At 48.1% G+C, this 27,091-nt stretch overlaps 2 protein-coding genes across 8 annotated transcripts in view; one reads left to right on the plus strand and one right to left on the minus strand.

Annotated features, from left to right (window-relative positions):
* tcp11l1 (t-complex 11, testis-specific-like 1) overlaps nt 1-18,867 on the plus strand; it is a 101,517-nt gene extending 82,650 nt beyond the window's left edge. For all 7 annotated transcript variants that reach the window (XM_072466285.1, XM_072466284.1, XM_072466287.1 and 4 more), the window contains 2 exons: nt 3,021-3,193; nt 15,664-18,867. In XM_072466285.1, the coding sequence (XP_072322386.1) occupies nt 3,021-3,193; nt 15,664-15,911 (421 nt within the window). In that variant the 3' untranslated portion in view covers nt 15,912-18,867. The remainder of the gene's footprint in view (nt 1-3,020; nt 3,194-15,663) is intronic.
* Nucleotides 18,868-19,327: 460 nt separating this feature from the next.
* The window catches only part of cstf3 (cleavage stimulation factor, 3' pre-RNA, subunit 3), a 253,102-nt gene continuing 245,338 nt past the window's right edge, over nt 19,328-27,091 (minus strand). The window contains exon 30 of the mRNA XM_072466274.1: nt 19,328-20,112. Coding sequence (XP_072322375.1) covers nt 19,907-20,112 — 206 coding nt within the window. The 3' untranslated portion in view covers nt 19,328-19,906. The remainder of the gene's footprint in view (nt 20,113-27,091) is intronic.

The following is a 27,091-nucleotide window of genomic DNA, read 5'->3' on the forward strand; positions in this document are numbered from 1 at the left end:
ACCTCGCGATTCTCTGTGCAACGAAAGTTATTTTCTTGCTCTTTATTTTTCATCAGTAACTACTTACATTTTCCCTTGTTCTAGATCCCTCAAACACTGAAAACAGTCTGTTTCATAGAATTATCATAGAATTTACAGTGCAGAAGGAGGCCATTCGGCCCATCGAGTCTGCACTGGCTCTTAGAAAGAGCACCCCACCCAAGGTCCACACCTCCACCCTATCCCCATAACCCAGTAACCCCACCCAACACTAAGGGCAATTTTGGACACTATGGACAATTTAGCATGGCCAATCCACCTAACCCGCACATCTTTGGACTGTGGGAGGAAACCGGAGCACCCGGAGGAAACCCACGCACACACGGGGAGAATGTGCAGACTCCGCACAGACAGTGACCCAAGCCGGGAATCAAACCTGGGACCCTGGAGCTGTGGAGCAATTGTGCTATCCACAATGCTACCGTGCTGCCCTTTTTCTGTCTATACTGTCCCAACCCATTATAATTTTCTATATCTCCATCAAACCACTTTGTAGATATGAAATAAAAATAAAATGCTGGACACCTCTTCTTGAGAGGAAGAATAGTCATCTCAACTCAAAAGGTTAACTCTCTTTCTCTCGCCACAGATGCTGCCAGACCTGCTGTGTTTTTCCAGCATTTGCTATTTTTATTCCAGATTTCCAGCATCTGCAGTATTTTTCTTTTATTATCACTCTGTAGATCTCTGTTCTAACCAAACTGCCTCTTTTTACATCTATCTGTTATCTATACAGTAATTTTAGTACAGAAAGAAAGAGACATTTAAAGCACTTTTCAGGTGGGATTATCCAGTCCAACCAGGAGTGGAAATTCTTGCCTGAGGTCATATTCAGCATCTCACCTGTGACGATTACCGCAGTGACGGGCCTGGAAGATTTAGGCATTCATCTTGCACTGATCAGGACAGATACAAGAATGTCAAATTTCAAAAGAAACAACAATTTATACTGCATGAAAAAATGCGTGCTGATTGGTTCGCAAGTCAGCTCTGATTGGTCGAAGTGTTACCATGGTGAATGCACCAGGGATCTATTGTCGTCCCCCCCCATGCTTTTATTTTTAAAAAAAGTTTTTTTTAATTTAGAGTACCCAATTTGTTTCCAATTAAGGGGCAATTTAGCATGGTCAATCCACCTATCCTGCACATCTCTGGGTTGTGGGGGCGAAACCCACGCAAACATAGGGAGAATGTGCAAACTCCAAACGGACAGTGACCCAGAGCCAGGATCGAACCTGGGACCTTGGCGCCGTGAGGAGGCAGTGCGACCCACTGCGCCACCGAGCTGCCTCCCGTGCTTTTATTTTATCTTTTATTGAAAGCGAATTGGAATATAAAAATAGAGATGTTTTGGTACAGTTGTACAGTACATTGGTGAGACTACAACTAGAATTCTGTGTACAGTTTGGTCTCCTTATTTAAAACAGGATATTAATGCGTTAGAGGCATTTCAAAGATGGTTAACTCGACTGATACCTGGGATGTATTAAGAGGAAATGTTAGCTAAATTGGACCTGCATCTGTTGTAGTTTAGAAGATTGAGAGGTGATGTTATTGCAACATATAAGATCCTGAGGACACTTGATTGAATGGCTGCTGAAAGATCTTTCCCCTTGTGGGAAAGACTAGAACTAGGGGGCACAACTTACATCTGTTCTGATGTGTGTAAGACAGCATGTTCGATTTCTCAGAAGTATCTTTTATTTCTTCATACTCAGCTGAACCTTAATGAATCTGGTTTGAATCCTTCGCTGCTGCCTCAATATTTTCCCTGTAATTTGGAGCACAAGACTGCGCACAAAATTCCAATTGAAGTTTTGCTAACATTCTATCCTATTTCATAACCTATAACTTTTGCCATAAAGTTTAGTAAGGAAAATATATATATATTTTTTAGTTTATAAATTTAGAGTACCCATTTATTTTTTCCAATTAAGGGCAATTTATTGTCGCCAATCCACCTACCTGCACATCTTTGGGTTGTGAGGGTGAAACCCACACAAACACGGGGAAAATGTGCAAACTCCACACGGACAGTGACCCAGAGCCAGAATCGAACCTGGGACCTTCGCCACCGTGTTGCCCAGAAAATATATTTTCCATATCTTTCACTCTTCCCCTTTCCTTTCTTCCCCTTTCCTCTCTTCCCCTCCCCTTTCCTCCCTTCTCCTCCCCTTTCCTCTCTTCCCTTCCCCTTCTCTTCCCCATTCCTCTCTTCCCTCTCCCTTTTTATCTCTTCCTGTTCCCTTTCCTCTTCCTCTCCCCCTTTCCTCTCTTCCCCTCCCTTTTTCTCTCTTCCACTCTTTTTCTTTTTTCCCCTCTCCCTTTCGTTCCTTTCCCTCTCTTTTTCTCTGTTCCTCTCCCCTTTTCTCTCTTCCCTTTCCCGTTTCCACTCATCCACTTCCCCTTTCCCTCTTACCGTTCTCTTTTTCACTCTTCCCCCTCCCTTTTCTTCTCTTCCCCTCCCTTTCTCTCTTCTCTCCCCTCCCTTTCTCTCTTCTCTCCCCTCTCCCTTTTTCTCTCCCCCCTCCCTTTTTCTCTCTTCCTGTTCCCTTTCCTCACTTCCCCTCCTTTTTCTCTCTTCCCCTCTTTTTCTCTGTTCCCTCCCCTTTCCTCTCTCCCCGTTTCCCCCTTCCCTATTTTATTCTTCCCCCTCCCCTTTCCTCTCTTCCTCCCTATTCCTGTCTGCCCTGCTCTCTCTCTCTGCCATGCTCCCTCTCTGTCCCGCTCCCTTCCTCTCCCCAAGCCCTCTCTCTTCTCCCTCTTGTGTTATCAGTTAGAATTAAATATGGCAATATTAAGAATATAAAATACTTCAACTGACCTACCAGAAACTGTAACTAGTATTGAAAATGTTTATCTTCTCTGAATAAATTAAATGCATTGTATTTTGTAAGTTATTTCTAATGTAAGAAAGATCAAAACAATTCAGTGGTAAATTGATATTAATGCTTTACTACAAATCTTTATTGCATTTACAGCTCCTTTAACCTTGCTGAGGCTATGGTCAGTATGAGCGAGCAGATCTGTGTGGAAGTAAATAACTGCTTATCGCAACATGGTTTCTCGCTGTTAATTCCTGAGAAAGAGACAGTGTTAAAAGGCCAAATCCAGGCAATATCTAGATCGGATAACTCTGTTCGCAAACTGATAGGTAAGACGATACCCAACTGTTTTCAATTTGTAAAACTGTGAGGACAGGTGACTGCACCATAGGAGTGATAACACTGACCAATAGGGAGATTTTATGTTTTTAAAATAAATTTAAAGTGCCCAATTTTTTTTCTCCAATTAATGGGCAATTTAACATCGCCTATCCACCTACTCTGCACATCTTTGAATTGTGGGGATGAGACCCACGCAGACATGGGGAGAAGGTGCAAACTCCACAGTGACCCGGGGCCGGGAGCGAATCTGGACCCTTGGCGCCGTGAGACAGCACTGCTAACCACTGCGCCACCGCACCGCCCTAGGTATATTTTATGTTAAAACAACCTTAATTTAAACACAGAATTATCCACATGAGCAACAAAGAAATAGATTTGCAGATAACAGTTACAATGGTTCTTAAGTAAAAGGAAAAAACTTTAACTTACTTCTTACACCTACTGCTATATATTCCAATTAAGCAAACCAATATAGTTCTTTTAAAATAAATTTAAAGTACCCAATTAATTTTTTCCAATTAAGGGACAATTTAGTGTGGCCAATCCACCTACCCTGCACATCGTTGGGTTGTGGGGGCGAAACCTATGCAAATCACTGGGAGAATGTGCAAACTCCACATGGACAGTGACCCAGGGCAGGTATCGAACCTGAAACCTCGGCGCCGTGAGACAGCAGTGCTAATCACTGCACTACCATGCTGCCCACAAACCAATATAGTTCAAATACCAATTATAAATAAAGTTACAATCAGGTTTACTTGCATTTCTCTGTGCAGAGCCCTTGGAGAGAATCCTTCAGAAGCAAACTGAAAGATATTCCTTGGCAGAATAAAATCCTATGGCAAGCTGAAACTACAGACAGACCTGCTCTTGGCTTTAATTACATCATCTGTATCCAAAGCATAAATTATTCTTCTGTCATTTCTCTCTCCCCCCGCCCCCCCACAAGATTTCCAATGACTGGTTAGCCAGGACCAAATACAATGGGTTGGAGTCTGCGTTTCTGAGACTAAATGCGGAGGATCTGTGGCATTTTATGACAAAAAGCCGGTGCCGCCCCCTCACCGATCCTGCGGCCGGTGAGGGGCTGGCAGCCACGCCGTGTAAAACTCCCGGCTCCCACAATATAAATGGCTGGAGAATGGCCGGGTCTGTGGCCGCAGGCGATGACCTGCAGCGGTCGCACCGTAAAACATGGTGCCGGTCGTGCGCAGACCCGCCCTGCCAGATAGTGCCCCCCTAGCTAGTTCCCCCAGCCCTTGTGGAAGCGCCTCCGCCCAGCAGCATGGCTCATGCCCGTTTATGGTGGCGCTGGACACAGTCCGCAGCCGCTACACAGGATTTCCGACCGCTGAGACCACACGTCCCAGAGAGTACTCAGCCCAGAGGGGGCGGAGTATGCACAACCTGCGTCAAACTGGCGCTGCCCCCATTTGCGGTGTCAGAAGGGATTCTCCGTCTGATCGGCGATTACAAAATCGGTGTCAGGGATCGGAGAATCCTGCTCAATATCTCTCATAAATTATCTACATCCCATAGACCTGCAAGTGAAATTTTCTTTTCCAGTAGCCACCTATCTGTTAATAAATAAATGCTTCACAAGTCTATCAGCAGAACACATCCTTTTAAAATCAAGGATTACCTCACTTTTACGACCCCTTTCTCATAGCTTTAGCAGACATACTGGCTGTATGCATCTTAAACCCAAGTTTTTTAATAACATTAGTGCAAGAAATATAAAACACAACAATTTCTTACATTCATCACAATGCTTAAAATATACAGTAGTAATGATTTTACATTTTGCTCTCTGAACTGGCTGATGTTTAGCAATGGGTGTAAACTGACCTTGTTAAACCTGTTGGCTAACTTACTCTCTGAGCAGTCGGGATCAAATGAGTTAGGTGTGTCATGTGCCCATGGGAATGTTGCTATACAGAGCCATGAAGTAAATTACACTTTTTTTTGATTAGTTCGTAATAAGAATGAAAGTGCCATCAGAAATGGGAAAGTATTAATGCTTCATGGTTTTTGTCTCATCTTCTGCAAAAGTACAACAATGTTGGTAGGAGTTCAGTCTTGTCCTGTTTAAAAGTTCAAAGCACCAGGCAGGTTTTTTTTTTCATATTAAATGTTTACATCTTTATTTCTCTAATTAAATTATTACTAGGAGCACAAAAAGATGGAATGGGAAAAAGACAATTTGGCCCATCAAATTCAATCCGCCTACTCCACCCTTTTATGTACTCCATACAACAATTTAATCTGGAGATCAAAGATTCCTATAGAATCTTATTTCACCATCTTTGATTAAATGTGAGCAAGGATTCAGACTATTGACCCTGTTTAAAATCTGTGCTGGCTCCTTCAAACGATTTTCCTTTTATTTAGATAGGTGGTAATTTCAATCTTAATTACAGACTATTACATCAAGTTAAATTTTCCTACCACATATACTTCATTGACCTGGAATGGCCTAAATTAACTCTGCCTCCTTTTTGTCACACACCAACACTTAGTTCCCTGAAATGGAACCTATGGGGCTTGGTTCACCTCAGGATCCTCTGATATATATACGATGGACTCTGGTGCTGTCTTCCTTTCGACGATTATCTTCCTTTTATCCATCAAAATATCTCTCAACTCTCTCTCTAACTTCTTTCCCTTCAGGGTGCTGAATATGCTCTGGGTGGGGGACTTCAATGTCCATCATCATGAGTGGCTCGGTAGTCCCACCACAGACTGAGCTGGCCGAGTCCTAAAGGACATAGCTGCCAGACTGGGACTGCAGCAGGTGGTGAGAGAACCAACAAGAGGGAAAAACATACTGACCTCCTCCTCACCAATCTGCCTGCTACAAATGAATCTGTCGATGATAGTATTGGTAGAAGTGACCACCGCATAGTCCTTGTGGAAATAAAGTTCCATCTTCACATTGAGGATACCCTCCATCGTGTTGTGAGGCACTACCACCATGCTAAATGGGATAGAGTTCAAACAGATCTAGCAACTCAAGACTGTACATCCATGAAGCGCTGTGCGCCTCAGCAGCAGCAGAATTGTATTCAGCCACAATCTGCAACCTCATGGCCAGGCATATCCCCCCACTCTACCATTACAACCAAGCCAGGGGATCAACCCTGGTCCAATGAAGAGTGCAGGAGAACATGCCAGGAGCAATATCAGGCATACCGAAAAATTAGGTGTCAACCTGGTAAAGCTACAACACAGAACTACTTGTGCGCAAAAAAGTATAAGCAGCATGTAATAGACAGAGCTAAGCGATTTCACAACGAACACATCAAATCTAAGCTCTGTAGTCCTGCCACATCCAGCCATGAATGGTGGTGGACAATTAAACAACTCACTGGAGCAGGAGGCTCCACAATATCCCCATCCTCAATAATGGTGGAGCCCAGCACATATGTGCATAAAACAAGGCTCAGGCATTTGCAACAGGTTTCAGCCAGAAGTGCCGAGTGGATGATTGATCTCGGTCTCCTCCAGAGGTCTCCACCATCACAGATATCAGTCTTCAGCCAATACGATTCACTCCACATGATATGAAGACACTGCTGAAATCACTGGATACTGCAAAGGCTATGGGCCCTGATAATATCCCGGCAACAGTACTGAAGATTCGTGCTCCAGAACTGGCCGCATCCCTAGCCAAGGATACAGATACAACACTATCATCTACCCAGCAATGTGGAAAATTGCCCAGGTGCGTCCTGTACACAAGAAACAGGACAAATCCAACCAAACCAATTACCACCCTATCAGCTTACACTCCATCAGCAGCAAAGTGATGGAAGGAGTCAGCAACAGTGCTATCAAGCAGCACTTACTCAGCAGTAACCTGCTCACAGATGCTCAGTTTGGGTCACTCAGCTCCTGACTTCATTACAGTGTTACGGGCGAGGCTTTTCAAAAACCCCAAAATGTATCATGGAGTTCAACCAACCTCACCCTTTGATGTACTTGTTGCTTTTCCGAGCACGCGGCTTTTCCCTAGGTGTGGGATTACAATTATGGACACGTGGGTTTTTAAACACAAAACACTGTTTATTCCATGAACTCAACTTAACATCTTAAATAAACATTGGATCTCTTAACACCCCTTACTTCAAAGATAACTCAGAAAATATTGCAACAGTAAATACTTCCTTAAAATGTTCCTTCAAACTTCCAAGAGAATTCACACCTTTAAACAATATCACATCAGGTTAAAGGATATATATATTTTCTGTAGAATGGCAGAGATTTATTAGCTTGGGTGACTTCAGCTCCAGCACCTTGCTTTCGTCCTGCAAACTCTCTGGACACACACAGACACACCCAAGCTGCTGTCTCAAACTGGCTTTCTTCTTTTAATCAGATCACAGCAAAACAGCCAGACACTTTTAAACTGCCCTCAGCAAAACCAGCCAGGCACATTTTAAACTAACTGCAAAGCCAAACTGCAAAACTTGCAGCTCTCTGGAAACACACAGACACACAAACACTGCTTTTAAACTGAAACTAAAAACCTGCAAAATGGCTGAACTGAGCTGAGCTCCACCCACTCTATGACATGACTGTTTTCTTAAAGATACATTGCTTAAACATCCAGTTCTTAAAGGCACTCTCGCATGACACCTCCCCGCAAGAAAAAAACCCCCATCAACTTCAAGATGGTTTCATTTTTCACTTTTGCACCATCCACTAAGAAATGTACACAGTAAATATACTTTTTTTAAAAAAAAAAACAACACATGCAAACAGGTATAATAATATAGTCCCTTTTTCTTTGTTCTTCTTCCTCCAACCGAAATCCTTCTCGATTGACAGTTTCTTTGAACAAAGTCTCTGCACGATCCATCCATTCCTCTACTCCTCGGCATTTCTCTTCAGAATCAGATAATTTAGTTCAATCTGACCACAGAGTCCCTTGCAATTCTCCAATACAGGAGCATTGGTGATCACAGCTTTTAGGCAGTCAAATGCCTGTTGAAAGTCCGCTGTCCTTTGAATTTTTTTAGGTTTCTTTAGCAAATCCATCAGTGGAGTAATCACGCCACAAAACTTTTGCACAAAGGTTTGATCAAATTCATTCATGCTAAGAAATCGCATTATTTCCATTCGTCTTGAGGATAACGGAAACTCCGCAAGGAAAGTGATTTGGGCTTCTCCAAATTCACTTTCGGCTAGGTTCATCACCAAACCCGCCTCCTGAAGTCGATCGAAGAACTCCATACGATGTTTTAAATGTTCTTTCCATGTCTGGAAGTTGGAAATAAAAGCAGATTGTCTCACTTTCTCAATGCAATCCTTCAATGGTGGGACAGGATAAGAGTCCGTTCTTGCAACTGCATTCACCTTTTGATAGTCCACACACAATGGTAGGGTACCATCTGGTTTAGGTACCATCACTATGGGTGAGCTCCATTGGCTGCAACCCACTTCAATTATGCCATTTTTAAGCATACTTTCAATCTCTTTGTTAACCTGTGCCAATTTTAAAGGATTAAGTCTATATGGATGTTGTTTGATAGGAACGGCATTTCCCACATCTACATCATGTATAGCCATTTTAGTACTTCCCAATTTATCTCTACAAACTTGCCCATGTGATATCAATAACTCTTTCAGGTCAGTTCGTTTTTCCTCTGGAAGGTAACTTAACAATTCATCCCAATTTTTAAGAACATCCTCATTTTCCAATTTAATTTGAGGTATGTCAAATTCACAGTCATCTGGATTTGGTTCATCACTTTGAGTTAGAATCATTAAAACCTCCTTTTTCTCTCCTTCCCTTTCAAAGTACCTTTTAAGCATATTCACATGACACACTCGGTGAGTCTTCCTTCTATCTGGTCTTTATACCACATAATTCACCTCACTTAATTTCCTTTCAATCTGATACGGTGCACAAAACCTAGCTTTTAAAGGCTCCCCTACCACTGGTAACAACACTAAAACTTTATCCCCACTGGCAAAACTACGAACTTTGGATTTCTTGTCCGTTACCCGTTTCATCACATTTTGTGCAACTTTCAAATTTTGTCTGTTTTCTCTATTTTGTCAAATAGAGCCAATTCACCTGCTCTATTCAATCGGTCCCTAAAATTTGACACATAATCCAATAGTGCAATTTCCGATTTCTACCGCACCAATTTTTCCTTAATCAATTTTTTTAATTTAAAAAAAATAATTCTTATTAAAGGTTTTCATAAAATATCAATAACAAAATGAAAAAGGAACCCAACAGGGTCAAGTACAAAACACAGTCCAGAAAAACAACCCTCCATACCCCCCTCTCCCCCCCCCTGTACATAAATAATAAATTAACATTACCACCCCGACTTAATACAACAAGTATATATACACCCCCTCAGACCCTCCAGTGTAAATAACAAAAACAAAATATAAAGTGACCCCCCCCCCCCCGCCGAGTTGCTGCTGCCATTGACCAATGCCTACCGCTCTGCCAGAAAGTCTAAGAACGGTTGCCACCGCCTAAAGAACCCTTGTACCGACCCACTCAAGGCGAATTTCACCCTTTCCAACTTAATAAACCCCGCCATATCGTTGATCCAGGATTCCATGCTTGGGGGCCTCGCATCCTTCCACTGAAGAAGAATCCTTCGCCGGGCTACCAGGGACGCAAAGGCCAGAATTCCGGCCTCTTTCGCCTCCTGCACTCCCGGCTCCTCTGCCACCCCAAATATTGCGAGCCCCTAACCCGGCTTGACCCTGGATCCAACCACCCTCGACACCGTCCTCGCTACGCCCTTCCAAAATTCCTCCAGCGCTGGGCATGCCCAGAACATATGGGTGTGATTTGCTGGGTTCCCTAACACACCTGTCCTCATCCCCAAAAAACCGACTCATCATTGTCCCGGTTATGTGTACCTGCTAAATTTCCGAGATCTTCCCCACTCCCACCCACCCCCCCGAGAGCACCCTGTCCTGTACTGTGTGTGGCCGTAGCCGCGGGAATTCCACCACCTGCCGTCTGGCAAACGCCCTTACCTCCCTTGCCTCATTGAAGGTCCTAACTAACAGCAGGCCCAATAGGTCCGTATATTTTTTTATAGGATTCGACCGGGAAACCGTCCGGCCCCGGTGCCTTCCCCGCCTGCATGCTTCCTATCCCTTTGATCAGCTCCTCCAGCCCAATCGGAGCCCTCAGTCCCGCCACCAGTCCCTCTTCCACCTTTGGAAACTTCAATTGGTCCAGGAAACGGCCCATCCCTCCCTCCTCCCGTGGGGGCTCGGATCGGTACAGTTCCTCGTAGAAGTCCCTGAAGACCCCATTGATGCCAACCCCACCCCGTACCACACTCCCTCCCCTGTCCTTAACTCCCCCGATCTCCCTAGCTGCGTCCCGCTTCCGAAGCTTATGCGCCAGCATCCGGCTTGCCTTTTCCCCATACTTGTAGACCGCCCCCTGAGCCTTCCTCCACTGAACCTCCGCCTTCCTGGTGGTCACCAGGTCGAATGCGGCCTGGAGGCTGCGCCTCTTCCTCAACAATCCTTCCTCAGGCTCTTCCGCATACCTCCTGTCTACCCTCACCATCTCCCCCACCAGCCTCTCCCTCTCCCTCCGCTCCTTGTGGGCCCTGATGGAGATCAGCGCTCCACTCACCACCGCCTTCAGTGCCTCCCGTACCATCCACACTCGCACCTCCCCGTTGTCCCTCTCTATACTTCCTCGGACCCGCTCGCTCACCTCCTCATCCGCCAACAGCCCCACCTCCAAGCGCCACAGCGGGCGCTGGTCCCTCTCCTCCCCCATCTCCAAGTCCACCCAATGCGGGGCGTGGCCCGAAATGGCTATTGCCGAATACTCAGTATACTCAAAATTAAAATGTCGATTCGAGAATAAGCCTTATGGACATGTGAGAAGAATGAAAATTCCCTAGCCCCCGGCCTTGCAAATCTCCAAGGGTCCACCCCTCCCGTTTGGTCCATAAATCCCCTCAACACTCTAGCCGCCGCCGGCTTCCTACCCGTCCTAGACCTGGAGCGATCCAGTGCCGGATCCAACACCGTGTTAAAGTCTCCCCCCATTATCAGGCCCCCCACTTCCAAGTCTGGGATCCGACCCAACATACGCTGCATAAAACCCGCATCGTCCCAGTTATTAGCATACACATTGACCAGTACCACCCTCTCTCCCTGCAACTTACCACTTACCATTATGTACCAACCGCCATTGTCTGCCACAATGCTCGACGTCTCGAATGACACCTTCTTTCCCACCAAGATCGCCACCCCTCGATTTTTGGCATCCACTCCCGAGTAAAACACCTGACCTACCCACCCTTTCCTCAGTCTTACATGGCCTGCCACCTTCAGGTGTGTCTCCTGGAGCATAACCACATCCGCCTTGAGCCCTTTCAGGTGCGCGAACACGCAGGCCCGCTTAACTGGCCCATTCAGTCCCCTTACATTCCAGGTTATCAGCCGGATCAGGGGGCTACCCGCCCCCCTCCCCGCCGAGTAGCCATGAGCCCTCCTCGGGCTGCCACGCGCCCGCACCCCACACCCGGCCTGTTCCCCACAGCGGCATACCCCCATCTCGAAACCCCCCCCCCCACTCGCTCCAGCTCCTCCTTGACCTTAGCAGCAGCAACTCGATTCCCCCCCCCCCCCCCCCCCCCCCCGGCTAGGACCCATCCTAGCTAGTTTACTCCCCCCATTGCACTTCCGCAAGTCAGCTGACTCCTGCTGACCCCGGCCACTCCCGCCTCCCCTTCGACTCCTCCCATTGTGTGGCACACCCTCCTCTCCCGCTCCCCATCCACAGGATCTCCCTCTCCCCCCTCCGTTCTAAGCGCGGGAAACAATCCTCCCTCCCCCCCCCCCCCAGTATTCGGCGCGGGAAAAAAGCCCGCGCTCTCCACCTACCAGGCCCCGCCACCAACCAAAACAGTGCCCAACCCGCCCCATCCACCCTCCCCAACCCGAAAGAGAAAAACACAGAGAAAAAGAAACCTGAAACATTGCAAACGCCCCCACCCCCGAACCAAAAATAGGCATAACATATCCATCGCAGTCCCCAATCGCCCATCCCGACCCTCAGTCTGTGTCCAACTTCTCGGCCTGAACAAAGGCCCACGCCTCCTCCAGAGACTCAAAATAATGGTGCTGGTCCTTGTAGGTAACCCACAGTCGCGCCGGCTGCAACATGCCAAACTTCACCCTGTTCCTGTGCAGCGCCGCCATCGCTCGATTGTACCCGGCCCTCCTCTTCCCCACCTCCGCACTCCAGTCCTGATATATCCGAACCTCCGCGTGCTCCCACCTGCTGCTCCTCTCCTTCTTGGCCCACCTGAGCACACACTCCCGATCGACGAACCGATGGAACCGCACCAGTACCGCCCGCGGAGGCTCATTAGCCTTGGGCATCCTCGCCAACACTCTATGGGCCCCTTCCAGCTCCAGGGGCCCCTGGAAGGACTCCGCTCCCATCAGCGAGTTCAACATGGTGACCACAAAGGCCCCCACGTCCGGCCCCTCCTGCCCCTCCGGGAGGCCCAGAATCCGCAGATTCTTCCGCCTCGACCGATTCTCCATCTCCTCGAACCGCTCCTGCCATTTCTTGTGGAGCGCCTCGTGCGCCTCCACCTTCACCGCCAGACCTAAGATCTCGTCCTCATGGTCAGAGATCTTTTGTCGTGCCTCTCGGATCGCCACCTCCTGGGCCGTCTGTGTCGCCAGCAGCTTATCAATAGAAGCCTTCATCGGCTCTAGCTGGTCCGTTTTAATCTCTCTGAGGCAGCGCTGGATACCCTCCTGTTGCTCCTCCGCCCACTGCCTCCACGCTGCCTGGTCTCTGCCCGCCGCCAATTTGTCCTTCTTCCCTCCCTTCTTCTGGTCCACCGCCACCTTTTTTTGTCGCCCCGCTCCTAGTTAAAGCCATATACTGACGGGGAGCTATTATTAACTCCTTCCCACACCGGGAAATGTCGAAAAAGTGCCCTTGGGGGGCCTGAAAAGAGCCCAAATGTCCGTTTTTGCGGGAGCCGCCGAATGTGCGACTTAGCTCTGCATAGCCGCAACCGGAAGTCTCGAGAGGGAATCCTTTTGGCAGTGTTCGCTTCACCAATCTGCCCCAAAATGTCTGTGGAAACTCCTGAAAAAGGTCTGAGAGTCCGTTCCAGATGGGAGCTGCCGAATGCGCGACCTTCTCCTCCATGGCCGCCACCGGAAGCCTCGTCCCCGCTTCTTCAGTGGCCTTGGTGAGATCTTTTCACAGTTGTTCCCTCTGCTGCTAGAATTCACCTTTGATACAGGCCCTCAGGTCAGCTTGCAGCTTTAAGCTTGCCCTTCCCCCACCTGCATGCTGGACGAGGCTCTGTTTATCCTGCAGTTGCAGCCAAATCTTTTACTGTTTCTGCCGGGTCTGGGAACCAAGAGACTTACCATTCCTGGGGGACACTGTCAGGGGGAATGTTGCAGCCTTCTTCCCATACCGGGAAATGTCAAACAAATGCCGTGGGGGCCCTGTAACGAGCCCAAAAGTCCGTTCCAAGCGGGAGCTACCGAATATGCGACCTAGCTCTGCATAGCCGCACCCGGAAGTCCCTCTCCTGCCTCTTTAACGTACGCGCGGGAAGACCGGATGAGCAGTGCCAAGTCCGATCACCGGTCGAGGGCTAGCTGCACTCTGTTTCGGCGACTGCGGTTTGCACGCAGAAAATCCCGGAGTTCCCCTCGGGGGATATGGGGCGATTCGGTGTCCGCACGAGGGAGTCCACCATCTCGCTGCTGATGGACTCAAAATCATCCCCCGTGCCTCCCACCGTCGGGAACCAAGTCCTCCTCCACATTGAGAGTGGTGGACGGCACGATCCCACCGTCTGGGACCAAGTCCTCCGCCACATTGAGAGTGGTGGACGGCACGGTCCCACCGTCTGGGACCAAGTCCTCCGCCACATTGAGAGTGGTGGACGGCACGGTCCCACCAACCAGCCCCAGGTCTGCCTCGATCCCACCCCCAGAATTGTTGACAGAGGGAGTGGGCGGCTCAGATCCCCCCTCCTCTTGCGATGCCGGGCCACCGGATAGACCCGGGAACAGTTCCGGAATTAGCTCCGGGGTGGAGATGGGGACTGCCGGCATCGGAGGCTGGGATGGAGAAGGGAGGCGCTCCTCACCACCACCACCCAATGACCCTGAGGCCGCAACCGGAAGCCCACAATCAATACTCTTGAGACCACGAGGAGTCATATCGATTCAGCTTTAATCACATAGAACTGTACCCAGCAGCGATGTTACAGAAGTGAAGGCTGCTGGGACGGCACCGGCTCTTATACCCCGCCTCTCAGGGCGGGGCTATGTACATTACCCAATGGTAGACCCCGCGTTCTAGCCAATGGTCATTCCTCTCTCAGGTACTGCAATACCTGGTATTACCACAGTACTCTAAATCTTAAAAAAAAAGAAATTATGTCAAGGCGTCGGTGAGGCTACAGAAAAGATTTGCTGTAATGGTAGCAGGGATGAGGGAATTGAATTATGTGGACAGACTAGCAAAGCTGAGATTGTTCTCCTTAAGAGTGAATAAGGTTAACGGGACATTTAGTAGAGGTGTTCAACATCAGGGATTCTTAGAATAAATGGGGAAAAATGATTTCTATTGGTAAGGGGATTGATAACTCATGGGAGGAAATTGGTTGCATACTTGAAGCAATCCAAATGCTAGCTGGTTTTCTCTCTCTCTAGTCTACGGAGTCAAGTTAAACCTCACTACCATGGCAGAGGTAGCTAATTCAGCATAGGCTGATGAGTGAAACATTGAGATCTTCCAGGCTGTACTACCTCAGTATGTTGGTCTGTTTCTGTGCTTTGGAGTCAATGCATTCAGCCAAACAGGTCTACACTGATGTTTACGCTTTCCGCGAGGATCTTACCCTATTCATTTCCTCTCACCCAATCAACAAATCCTTTTCTCTTCAACCTTACTTTTCTAGCTCCTACATAAATACATTTTATGTGAATCATCTCAGCTAATTCATGTAGCCAATTGCACATTCTCACTGGTACTGTTAACTTGTGTGATTGTCGACTGTCAAATTGGGGGAAGCACTTCATTTTTTAAAAAACAATTCTCAAACTATTTAAGAGGTAATTTTAAGTTTTGTTCCATCATATTTAATGAATAGTAAACACTTTATATATAAAATTGTTTTAATCAGAGGGTATGTGTAATTCCAAAGTTGCCATATCCACCATCAGCAGTAGCGTAACAATATATTTACAGCTAAAATGTTTGTATCTTTCCTGGTCGTCATATAGATGCAGATCAATTTAATAAACACCTTGTTATTGGCAGCATAGTAATCTGATTGCTCCATTTGGATTTCTATTGTTTTTCCAAGAGATTTTCACCATTAAATCTAGTATCAGTCACCATTATCACCATTATTGTAAGTATGCTGTTTTCAATTGGGTATTTCTTTGGCAGATGTACGCATCCAGACTTTCCTGAAGATGCACCTTGTGTCATGCAATCCAAAATCAGTTGCAGTCCCTGGAGGGCTTGGTCCTGTGAGAAGCGAGTTGGAAGAAATAACCATCAAATTTCTTCACCTTGTAAACTACAACAAGCTGGTCTTCAGTCCTTATTATGACACAATCTTGACTAAAGAGCTCAAAAAGAATGGCTCGCAGCTACCTGGGCCAAGTGAGGAGGAGCAACTATCTTCGCGATAGAAGCATTGCACATTTAAGCAACAATATCCTTTTATTTATATCTCCATCCACACACGTTAGAAAGAGCCAAGCTGGTTGGGGAGTGGGAAATTGATAAGGATGATGCGCGGGGAGGGGGGGACGGGTCGTGCAATGTGCATTTAACCCTTCATGTGTCTGTAAAATAGATTCAATGTTAAGACACCTGCTTTTCCTGAAGTCAGGAAGATATTCCAACCTGCATTGTAGTTTTACTAATTTTGGACTCTGTGAAATTAGCTTTCCCACAAATAAAAACCCAATCAATAGAGCCACTTGAACAACCAGATATCAAATACAAAGTGCAGTTTTGTTTTGTATGGTTTCGGATAAGTATAACTACACAGTTTGGTTCTCAAAGGATAATTTGATGCAATTCAAAACCTTTTAGGACCACAATCACTAGGACTGATTTTAAAACCTAAAACCCACATTATAAACTGCAGTAACCCACATGCGCTTCTGAAACCACCATAGGCATTTGGTACTTCTAGACTTGACTATTTCAACGCACTCCTGGCAGGCCTTCAAGCTTCCACCCACCATAAACCTAAGCTCATCTCATACTCTACTGCCCCTACCCTAATCTGCATAAATTCCATTTCATCCGCCACCCCTATGCTCGCTAACTTCCAGTTAAAATCTCATCTTTGTTTTCAGATCCCATGGCTTCCCCCAATGCCCATCTCTGTAACTTCCCCCATGACAACCTCAAGATAATCAACATCCCTCCAATTCTCATTAGTGGCTATCTTCAGCTGCTGAGGGCCTAAGCTCTGGAATTCCTTCTCTAAACCTGATCCTTTCCTACCTTTTTCCTCCTTTAAGATAGTCCTTAAAATTTAATTTTGATCATATGCCCTAAAATCTCCTTAGGTGGCATATTGTATTTGATAATGCTCCTGTGAAGCACCTTGGGATGTTTTACTATTTTTCTACTCTTCATGGGATGTGGGCGTTGCTGACAAGGCCAAAATTTGTTGCTCGTCCCTAATAGTCCTTGAATTGTGTGTCTTGCTAGGCTATTTCTGGGGACAGATAAGAATCAACCATATTGCTGTGGGTCTGGTGCCATATATAGACCAGGCCAGCACGTTAGTAAACCAGATGGGTTTTTAAAACAATCGATAATAGTTTAATGGTCACCATTACTGAGATTTAAATTCCACTGGCTGCTGTGGTGAAATTTGAACCCATGTTCCCCAGAGCATGAGCCTGGGCCTCTGGATTGCTAGTCCAACGACATTAGTACTACATCATCGTCTTCCCCCATTATGTTAAATGCACCACATAAATACTTATTGTTTAAGGCCTAATGTGTGGTGTTGCTCATCAATGCAGAGTGCTGCCTGGCGGGGATTCTGTTGACACCAATTGTTTGTTTGACAGCAGGTTTCCACACCACCAGCAAAACTGGTAAAACTCCCGGTAGCCAGGTAACTAAAATACAGAACAATACCTGGCACTGATTGCCTAGTGCCAACTAATGACATGAAGGACTGGTGATGACTGGTGTAGTTATCCCTTTTACTTGCCTTTAAAGAGACCCACCACGGCTCCTCTCTGGTCAGTGATTACATATTGGTGGGGGGTGTGGAGGCAGACAATTCTCATCCATGCCCCAAGTACAGCCTTTGGGCACAAATGCCATTTGAGAAATGCTGCTATTGAAAATATGGGAAGTGGAGCTCCTCCTTCTCACAGTAATTCATGGTGTGTTTTTTGTAAATGAACCTGAAGCTGTAGCCACACGAATCCTGCAGTAAGAGACTGCAGTTAATATCCTGGATGTGAGAAACTAGGCCTATTGTCTAGGGACTACAACTCTAAGAGACTGCAAGTCAGAATGTTACAGGTGCCCAACTGAAGAATCTGCCAAAGGGGTATAAAGATATCAATCCTGTTTTCAGGTCAAAATGTCACAGATTACTCTGAAGTTGCAGATTTCTTGTTAAGCCAAGACTAATTTGTGGAAATCCCACAATATTTTCCTTGGGTAATGGTAGAAAAATCACTTCAAACTGCACTTATCATGCCTCAGAAGTTTATTGAAATGCATTGAATATATCACTTTGCATTGTGCTATTAAATATATTGCACAGAATAAAATCCTAGAAATAGATATGACTGACCTATACGATGGTAGTTGATGAGGAAAGAACAGCAAGAGGTGGCATGGGGAAGGAGGATTGGGGAGCAGTGGGAAGGATGCAAGGTGAGGGTTGATGGGGAAGGGGTGTGGTGCGGTGGGAGTGGAGATGTGAGGGAGCAAGAGATGGGCAGTTAGGTTAAATGGAGTTGGACCAGGGAGCAGTGGGATGAGAAAAATCAAACAGCAGCTTGACTTGGAAGTAGCAGCAGATTTCTCCAGCTTGGTTTGTTCCTACAGTCTGTGGAGATTTTACTGTGTTTTTCTTTTGTTATAGTGCAATTTATATACTCTGTCTTAAAAAGAAAATCAGATACTTGCAGAACAGCCCAACCTTTTCCTAATATTTAAACATTTCAATAAGTGGCCAAAATATTACGGCTACAGTAGAAAAGATTAGAGTGAGAAGAAAATGTATGAACTTTGCTTTCATGCACAATGAATGTGTTAAATTAAGGACTGCCAGCATGTGAAGTGAAAGCAATTTTTGCATCACACAATGGCCATAAACTCCTCAGTGCTTTCCTTACGTCTGGCTATGTTGCAGTATTATATTGCACTCGTTTAGCATTACGCTTGTGTGTGTTGTTGCCGAAGGTGGCTCTGGAAACTACAAGTGCCACTTTGCCAGTGTTTACACTGGAAACCTATTTTGTAGAACTATTTGGAGGATGGTGCATATTTCTTTCAGCTGCTTGTTTCCAGAAGTTTGCACTATGACAAACAGTGATAATGTGTAGTATTTAAGGCAAACCTATGTATCCTGATGTAATAAAAAGGTTCACCTGGTGTCAGTATTGTTTTTTTAAGCAAATTGGACAAAATGGTATTAAATATTACATCAGCTGGAGAACCGTGTGGCAATCATTCCCCAAAGTCCTTGGGCCAGAAAAGGAAAAGAACCAGCTGCTCTGTTTCTACTTGTTATTCATTGATCCCTACAGGATAGAGCCTGTGTGGATGGATAAATTGAACTCAGTTATCTCTCCCTATACTACTGGATCAATTAAAAAACAAATGACCATTCATAAAAGTTAGAAAAAAACAGCCCTACTTGACTAAATTCAAACTTGTCGGATTAGGTACACAGTTTGTGTGTGTGTGTGCGCGCGCAAGGCCTGTGCACGTTCAGCTTTCTCTTGGCACAGATTCCGACTCACAAGGTACAGCGTTCTGTGGTGTTGACGGCTGGAAAGTGCACACTGCAGCTACTCATCACAGATAGAAAGGAAGATGGTGTAAACACACATACAAATAAAGATCTTAGCTTTAATGTATTTTATCACTTTATTACAAAGATTGTGTTCAGGTTGTCAAATTACAAAAGGAAACATTGCCATAAATAATGGTAAAATGAGACTTGGCAGGAAACCACATGACACAACAGGACTGTGGCATTTTAGCTGTGGGATATTAAAATACTTTCCCTCGTTTGCACCATCCACTTTTTAAAAAATGAAACCGACGAATAAAACAAAATCACAAAGATTCACAAGTTGCATCTGAATAGCAGACTTGCATGGATCGCAGTTGAAATGTTAACAGTATGTGCACACGCACGTTCACTATGCCTGGCCAAGACCAAAACTTATTTTTATTCTGCTCAAACAAGAGCCTGTTGAAAAAAAATGACATTTTGCGGAGAGGAAACAAGGTATTATCCATCTTTTTACCCATACAAATGAGCGAAACTTATTCGAATGAGGCACAACAGTGAAAGCACAGTCTTATTTCCACAGGCAAGTGAAGAAGATGTAGCTCTGTCTCGACATTTTAAGAATGACATTCAGTTCCTTCAAAACACCAAAACAGTCTGTGATCGACTCGTTTATCGGACTCGTTTCTGTTGCCGTGCTCTGTAAATGTCATGCACAGGAGGTGCCACAGCTCCTTTCTCCTCTTCTTCATCAGAATCCTCATTTGCTGCCCTTTTCAGGGGCTTTTTCATCACAGCATCATTTTCTATAGGTCCATTTCCTTCAATAATTGTTTCAGGCTGGCCTCCAGTGATCAGCTCAATAGCTTGTTCAACAGCTAGAAAAGTAAATTGCAGTGTTTAATAAACTTAGACTGTTCATAGATCCAAAAGCCATCATCATGACATGCATTTCCTCAGTGTCTACACACTAAGGTGATGCAGGCAGGAGCCTGCAGTTTCTAATATACACACCCAACAGATAGGTACATCTTAAACCATACTGTTGGTCGGGGTGCAGTCATACTCCAACTAATCTTTCCTGCACCAACAGACAACAGATTGATTCCCCATGGATGAACTCGCTTTAAAAAAAAAAAAAAAATTTTTATTAAAGGTTTTCATAAAATATCAATAACAAAATGAAAAAGGAACCCAACAGGATTAAGTACAAAACACAGTCCAGAAAAACAACCCTCCATACCCCCTCGCCCCCTGTACATAAATAATAAATTAACATTAACACCCCAACTTAATTCAACAAATATATACACCCCCTCAGACCCTCCAGTGTAAATAACAAAAACAAAATATAAAGTGACCCCCCCCCCCCCCGAGTTGCTGCTGCCATTGAGCAATGCCTACCGCTCTGCCAGAAAGTCTAAGAACGGTTGCCACCGCCTACAGAACCCTTGTACCGACCCACTCAAGGCGAATTTCACCCCCATATATAAACCCCGCCATATCATTGAACCAGGATTCCACGCTTGGGGGCCTCGCATCCTTCCACTGAAGAAGAATCCTTCGCCGGGCTACCAGGGACGCAAAGGCCAGAATTCTGGCCTCTTTCGCCTCCTGCACTCCCGGCTCCTCTGCCACCCCAAATATTGCGAGCCCCCAGCCCGGCTTGACCCTGGATCCCACCACCCTCGACACCGTCCTTGCTACGCCCTTCCAAAATTCCTCCAGCGCTGGGCATGCCCAGAACATATGGGTGTGATTTGCTGAGTTCCCTGAACACCTAACACACCTGTCCTCACCCCCAAAAAACCGACTCATCCTTGTCCCGGTCATGTGTGCCCTGTGCAGCACCTTAAACTGTATGAGGCTCAGCCTCGCGCACGATGAGGAAGAGTTCACCCTCCCCAGGGCATCTGCCCACGTCCCTTCCTCAATTTCCTCTCCCAACTCCTCCTCCCACTTACCTTTTACCTCCACCACCGAGGCCTACTCTCCTCCTGCATCACCTGGTAAGTTTCCGAGATCTTCCCCACTCCCCTCCCCTCCCCCCCCCCCCCCCCGAGAGCACCCTGTCCTGTACTGTGTGGCCGTAGCCGCGGGAATTCCACCACCTGCCGTCTGGCAAACGCCCTTACCTGTAAGTACCTGAAGGTGTTCCCCGGGGGGAGCCCGTACTTCTCCTCCAGCTCACCCAGGCTCGCAAACTTCCCATCCACAAACTTTCTATTCCCTGCCCTGTGCCACCCCGCAAACCCTCCACCTGTTCTTCCTGGGGCGAACCGGTGGTTCCCCCGTAATGGGGTCCCCGCCGAGGCCCCCACATCACCCCCTGTGGCGCCTCCACTGCCCCCAAATTGTGAGGGCAGCCACCACCACCGGGCTCGTGGTATACCTCCTTGGAGGGAGCGGCAGCGGCGCCGTTGCCAGCGCCCCCAGACTCGTACCCACATAAGACGCCGTCTCCAGCCTCTTCCATGCAGCCCCCTCCCCCTCCATCACCCACTTGCGCACCATCATCGCATTGGCGGCCCAGTAGTATCCACAGAGGTTGGGCAGCGCCAGTCCCCCCCCCTATCTCTACTCCGCTCCAGGAACACCCTTCTCACACTCTGAGTCCCTCGCGCCCACACAAACCCCATTATACTCCTGTTAACCCGCCTGAAAAAAGCCTTCGGGATAAACACGGGGAGGCACTGGAACAGGAACAAAAACCTTGGGAGCACCGTCATTTTGATTGACTGCACCCTACCCGCCAAGGACAGCGGCAACGCGTCCCACCTCTTGAACTCCTCCTCCATTTGCTCCACCAGCCTTGTAAAATTAAGCCTATGCAGGGCCCCCCAGCTCCTGGCCACCTGGACTCCCAGATACCTGAAGCTCCTCTCCGCCTTTTTTAGTGGGAGCTCGCCAATCCCCCTCTCCTGGATGAACTACAAACAGCTCGCTCTTTCCCATGTTGAGCTTGTACCCCGAAAAGTCCCCGAATTCCCTAAGAATCCTCATTACCTCCGACATTCCTCCCACCGGGTCCGCCACATACAGCAGCAGGTCGTCCGCATAAAGTGACACCTTATGGTCCTCCCCACCACGCACCAAACCCCTCCAGTTCCTTGACTCCCTCAGTGCCATAGCCAGGGGTTCAATCGCCAGTGCGAAGAGCAGGGGGGATAAGGGACACCCGTATCTCATCCCTCGGTGCAGCCGAAAGTACTCGGACCTCCTCCTGTTTGTGGCCACACTCGCCATCGGGACCTCATACAACAGCCTAACCCACCTGACAAACCCCTCCCCAAACCTCTTCAGCACCTCCCACAGGTCCCCCCACTCTACCCTATCGAAGGCTTTCTCAGCGTCCATCGTCACCACTATCTCCGCCTCCCCCTCCCTCGCTGGCATCATGATAACGTTCAAAAGCCTCCGCACATTCGCGTTCAACTGCCTCCCCTTCACAAACCCCGTCTGGTCCTCATGGATGATCTGTGGCACACAATCCTCAATCCTCGTGGCTAAGACCTTCACCAGCACCTTGGCATCTACATTTAGCAAGGAAATCGGTCTGTAAGACCCACACTGCAGGGGATCCTTGTCCCTCTTCAGGATCAAGGAGATCAGTGCCCGGGACATCGTCGGGGGCAAAGCCCCCCCCCCTCCCTTGCCTCATTGAAGGTCCTAACTAACAGCGGGCCCAACAGGTCCATATATTTTTTTTTATAGAATTCGACCGGGAAAATGTGCGGCCCCGGTGCCTTCCCCACCTGCATGCTTCCTATCCCTTTGATCAGCTACTCCAGCCCCCAAACCCGCCACCAGTCCCTCTGCCACCTTTGGAAACCTCAATTGGTCCAGGAAGCAGCCCATCCCTCCCTTCGCCCGTGGGGGCTCGGATCAGTACAGTTCCTCGTAGAAGTCCCTGAAGACCCCATTGATGCCAACTCCACTCCGTACCACACTCCCTCCCCTGTCCTTAACTCCCCCGATCTCCCGAGCTGCGTCCCGCTTCCAAAGCTGATGCGCCAGCATCCGGCTTGCCTTTTCCCCATACTCGTAAATCGCCCCTGGGCCTTCCTCCACTGCACCTCCGCCTTCCTGATGGTCACCAGGTCGAATTCGGCCTGGAGGCTACGCCTCTTCCTCAACAATCCTTCCTCGGGCTCCTCCGCATACCTCCTGTCTACCCTCACCATCTCCCCCACCAGCCTCTCCCTCTCCCCCCGCTCCTTGTGGGCCCTAATGGAGATCAGCTCTCCCCTCACCACCGCCTTCAGTGCCTCCCATACCATCCCCACTCGGACCTCCCCGTTGTCGTTGGTCTCCAGGTACCTCTATACTTCCTCGGACCCGCTCGCTCACCTCCTCGTCCGCCAACAGCCCCACCTCCAAGCGCCACAGCGGGCGCTGGTCCCTCTCTTCCCCCATCTCCAAGTCCACCCAATGCGGGGCGTGGTTCGAAATGGCTATTGCCGAATACTCAGTATCCTCTACTCTCGCTATCAGCGCCCTACCCAAGATGAAAAAGTAGATTCGGGAATAAGCCTTATGGACATGTGAGAAGAATGAAAATTCCCTAGCCCTTGCAAATCTCCAAGGGTCCACCCCTCCCATCTGGCCCATAAATCCCCTCAGCACTCTAGCCGCCGCCGGCTTCCTACCCGTCCTAGACCTGGTGCGATCCAGTGCCGGATCCAGCATCATGTTAAAGTCTCCCCCCATTATCAGGCCCCCCACTTCCAAGTCTGGGATCCGACCCAACATACGCCGCATAAAACCCGCATTGTCCCAGTTCGGAGCATACACATTGAATAGTTCCACCCTCTCTCCCTGCAACTTACCACTTACCATTATGTACCTGCCGCCATTATCTGCCACAATGCTCGATGCCTCAGCCGACACCTTCTTTCCCACCAAGATCGCCACCCCTCGATTTTTGGCATCCAGCCCCGAGTGAAACACCTGACCTACCCACCCTTTCCTCAATCTTACCTGGTCTGCCACCTTCAGGTGTGTTTCCTGAAGCATGACCACATCCGCCGTGAGCCCCTGCAGGTGCGCGATCACGCAGGCCCGCTTAACCGGCTCATTCAGTCCCCTTACATTCCAGGTTATCAGCCGGATCAGGGGGCTACCCGCCCCCCTCCCCCGCCGACTAGCCATGATTCCTCCTCGGCCAGCCACGTGCCCGCACCCGGCCCGTTCCCCACAGCGGCATACCCCCGTCTCGACCCCCCCCACTCGCTCCAGCTCCTCCTCAACTATAGCAGCATCAACTCGATTCCACCCCACCCCCCCACCGGCTAGGACCGTCCTAGCTGATTTACTCCCCCCATTGCACTTCCGCAGTCAGCTGACCCCGGCCACTCCCGCCTCTCCTTCGACTACTCCCATTGTGTGGCACACCCTCCTCTCCCGTCCCCGACCATAGGCTCTCCCCCTCCCCCTTCCGTTCCAAGCGCGGGAAACAACCCTCTCTTCCCCGCCCCGGCCCCCTCCAGTCTTCAGCGCGGGAAAAAGCTGTAGCCGCTTAAAATGGCTAACTCCCGATTAGAATGGCCAAACCCCGATTTAAAATGGCGAACGGAAGAGGCTGATGGGAAAATCAGTCAACAGGACTCAAACAGACAGCTGCAGGTAAAACAGTGTATTCGCCTCTGGGGAAGCCAGACCAAATCGATACCTGCAGCCATCAACATAACAACACACCAGCCATCTGCATATAAAGTAGCAATCCCGGGAACAATATGCTACAAATTAGTAACACAAAGCCGACCCAGACTTTTCGGCGCCAGCAGGAGCTGACACAAAGAGAGGTAAACGACCACCCCTCGATCAAGGAATCGCTCCAGCATTGGAAATATCGAACCAAGTGATTGGGACCAAGTCCAATCACTTGGAACCAGGTACAAGGCCCGCCCCGAAAGGCGGGAAGCCCCTGGGGACTATAAGAATAGAGTCCAAGGTCAAATCGATCTCTTGCCCGCTTGCCTTCTTCTCCTCTCCGCACCCTTCAAGACCCTTCTGCTGACTTTCTACAACAGCCGCTAGAATCGTAAGTCTTACTCCAATGATCACTACCAGATAGACACTCCTGACTTATCGACCTGTACCAGCTTTGAATCCCACAGGCTCAGAGCCCATACGAAAGGCCATTTGTTTCCCTGACCTGGTGGGCCATTTCCAAAGTTAAGTATTGGCCTGTTAGTTGTAGGAAGTAGTTTAGAAGTAGAATTAATTTATAAGTATTGATTGCTGTATATAATAAATGTGCGTTGATTTAACTCTTACTAAGTGGTGTGTTGGATTATTAATCATTACTCGGACTTGAACCACGTGGCGGTATCAGAAAGATACCTGGCGACTGAAGAGCAAAGGTGACAGAATAAGAGCAATTAAACTAAGGCTAAAACGAGCAACAAAGCCCGCGCTTTCCACCGACCGGGCCCCGCCACCTCTGACGCAGCTCCTTTTACAGGCCCGGTCCCCTCACCCCTGACTCGGGCTTCCCCCTCCCCCGCGGGGCCCCATCTCACCTCCAAGAGCCCCCCCGACCAACCCAACCAAAACAGTACCCAACCCGTCCCAGCCACCCTCACCGACCCAAGAGAGAAAAAACGCAAAGAAAAAGAAACCCGGCGCAATACAAAGGCCCCTCCCTCGAAACAAAAATAAACATAGCATATCAGCCACAGTCTCCAATCGCCTGTCCCAACCCTCAATCTGTGTCCAACTTCTCGGCCTGAACAAAGGCCCACACCTCCTCCGGAGACTCAAAATAATGGTGCCGGTCCTTGTAGGTAACCCACAGTCGCGCCGGCTGCAACATGCCAAACTTCACGCCCTTCAGGCCTGCAGGTAAGGGATTGGCTGGTGACTGGTAAGTAGTTTTTCTTTTATTTTCCCTCAGGTGTTATCGTGCAGGGCGCAGAGGTTGCTGAGTGAGTGCTTGCTGAGAAGGGGAGTGAATAACAGGTAAGCTCTTTCTTTTTTTCTTTTTTTATCTAGAGGGGATGGCAGGGAAGGTAGTGCAATGTTCCTCCTGCAGAATGTTTGAGGTGAGGGACGCCGACAGTGTCCCTGCTGATTTCATCTGTGGGAAGTGCACCCATTTCCAGCTCCTCAGAAACGCGTTAGGGAACTGGAGCTGGAGCTGGATGAACTTCGGATCGTTCGGGAGGCAGAGGTGGTCTTGGATAGAAGCTTCAGGGATGTAGTTACTCCGAAGAATAAAGATAGATGGGTGACGGTGAGAGGGGTTGGGAGGAAGCAGTCAGTACAAGGATCCCCTGTGGTCGCTCCCCTTAGTAACAAGTATACTGTTACTAACTACTGTTAATTTGGATACTGTTGGGGGGGGGGGGAAACCTACCAGGGGTAAGCCATGGGGTGCAGGTCTCTGACACAGAGTCTGTCCCTGTTGCTCAGAAGGGAAGGGGGGAGAGGAGTAGAGCATTAGTCATTGGAGACTCCATAGTTAGGGGGATAGATAGGAGATTCTGTGGGAACGAGAGAGACTCGCGGTTGGTGTGTTGCCTCCCAGGTGCCAGGGTGCGTGATGTCTCTGATCGTGTTTTCGGGATCCTTAAGGGGGAGGGGGAGCAGCCCCAAGTCGTGATCCACATAGGTACCAACGACACAGGTAGAAAAAGGGATAGGGATGTAAGGCAGGAATTCAGGGAGCTAGGGTGGAAACTTAGATCTAGGACAAACAGAGTTATTATCTCTGGGTTGTTACCCGTGCCACGTGATAGCGAGACGAGGAATAGGGAAAGAGAGGAGTTGAATGCTTGGCTACAGGGATGGCGCAGGAGGGAGGGTTTCAGATTTCTGGATAATTGGGGCTCATTCTGGAGTCGGTGGGACTTC

Source organism: Scyliorhinus torazame, chromosome 10 (genome assembly GCF_047496885.1).
Source record: "Scyliorhinus torazame isolate Kashiwa2021f chromosome 10, sScyTor2.1, whole genome shotgun sequence".
NCBI lineage: Eukaryota > Metazoa > Chordata > Chondrichthyes > Carcharhiniformes > Scyliorhinidae > Scyliorhinus > Scyliorhinus torazame.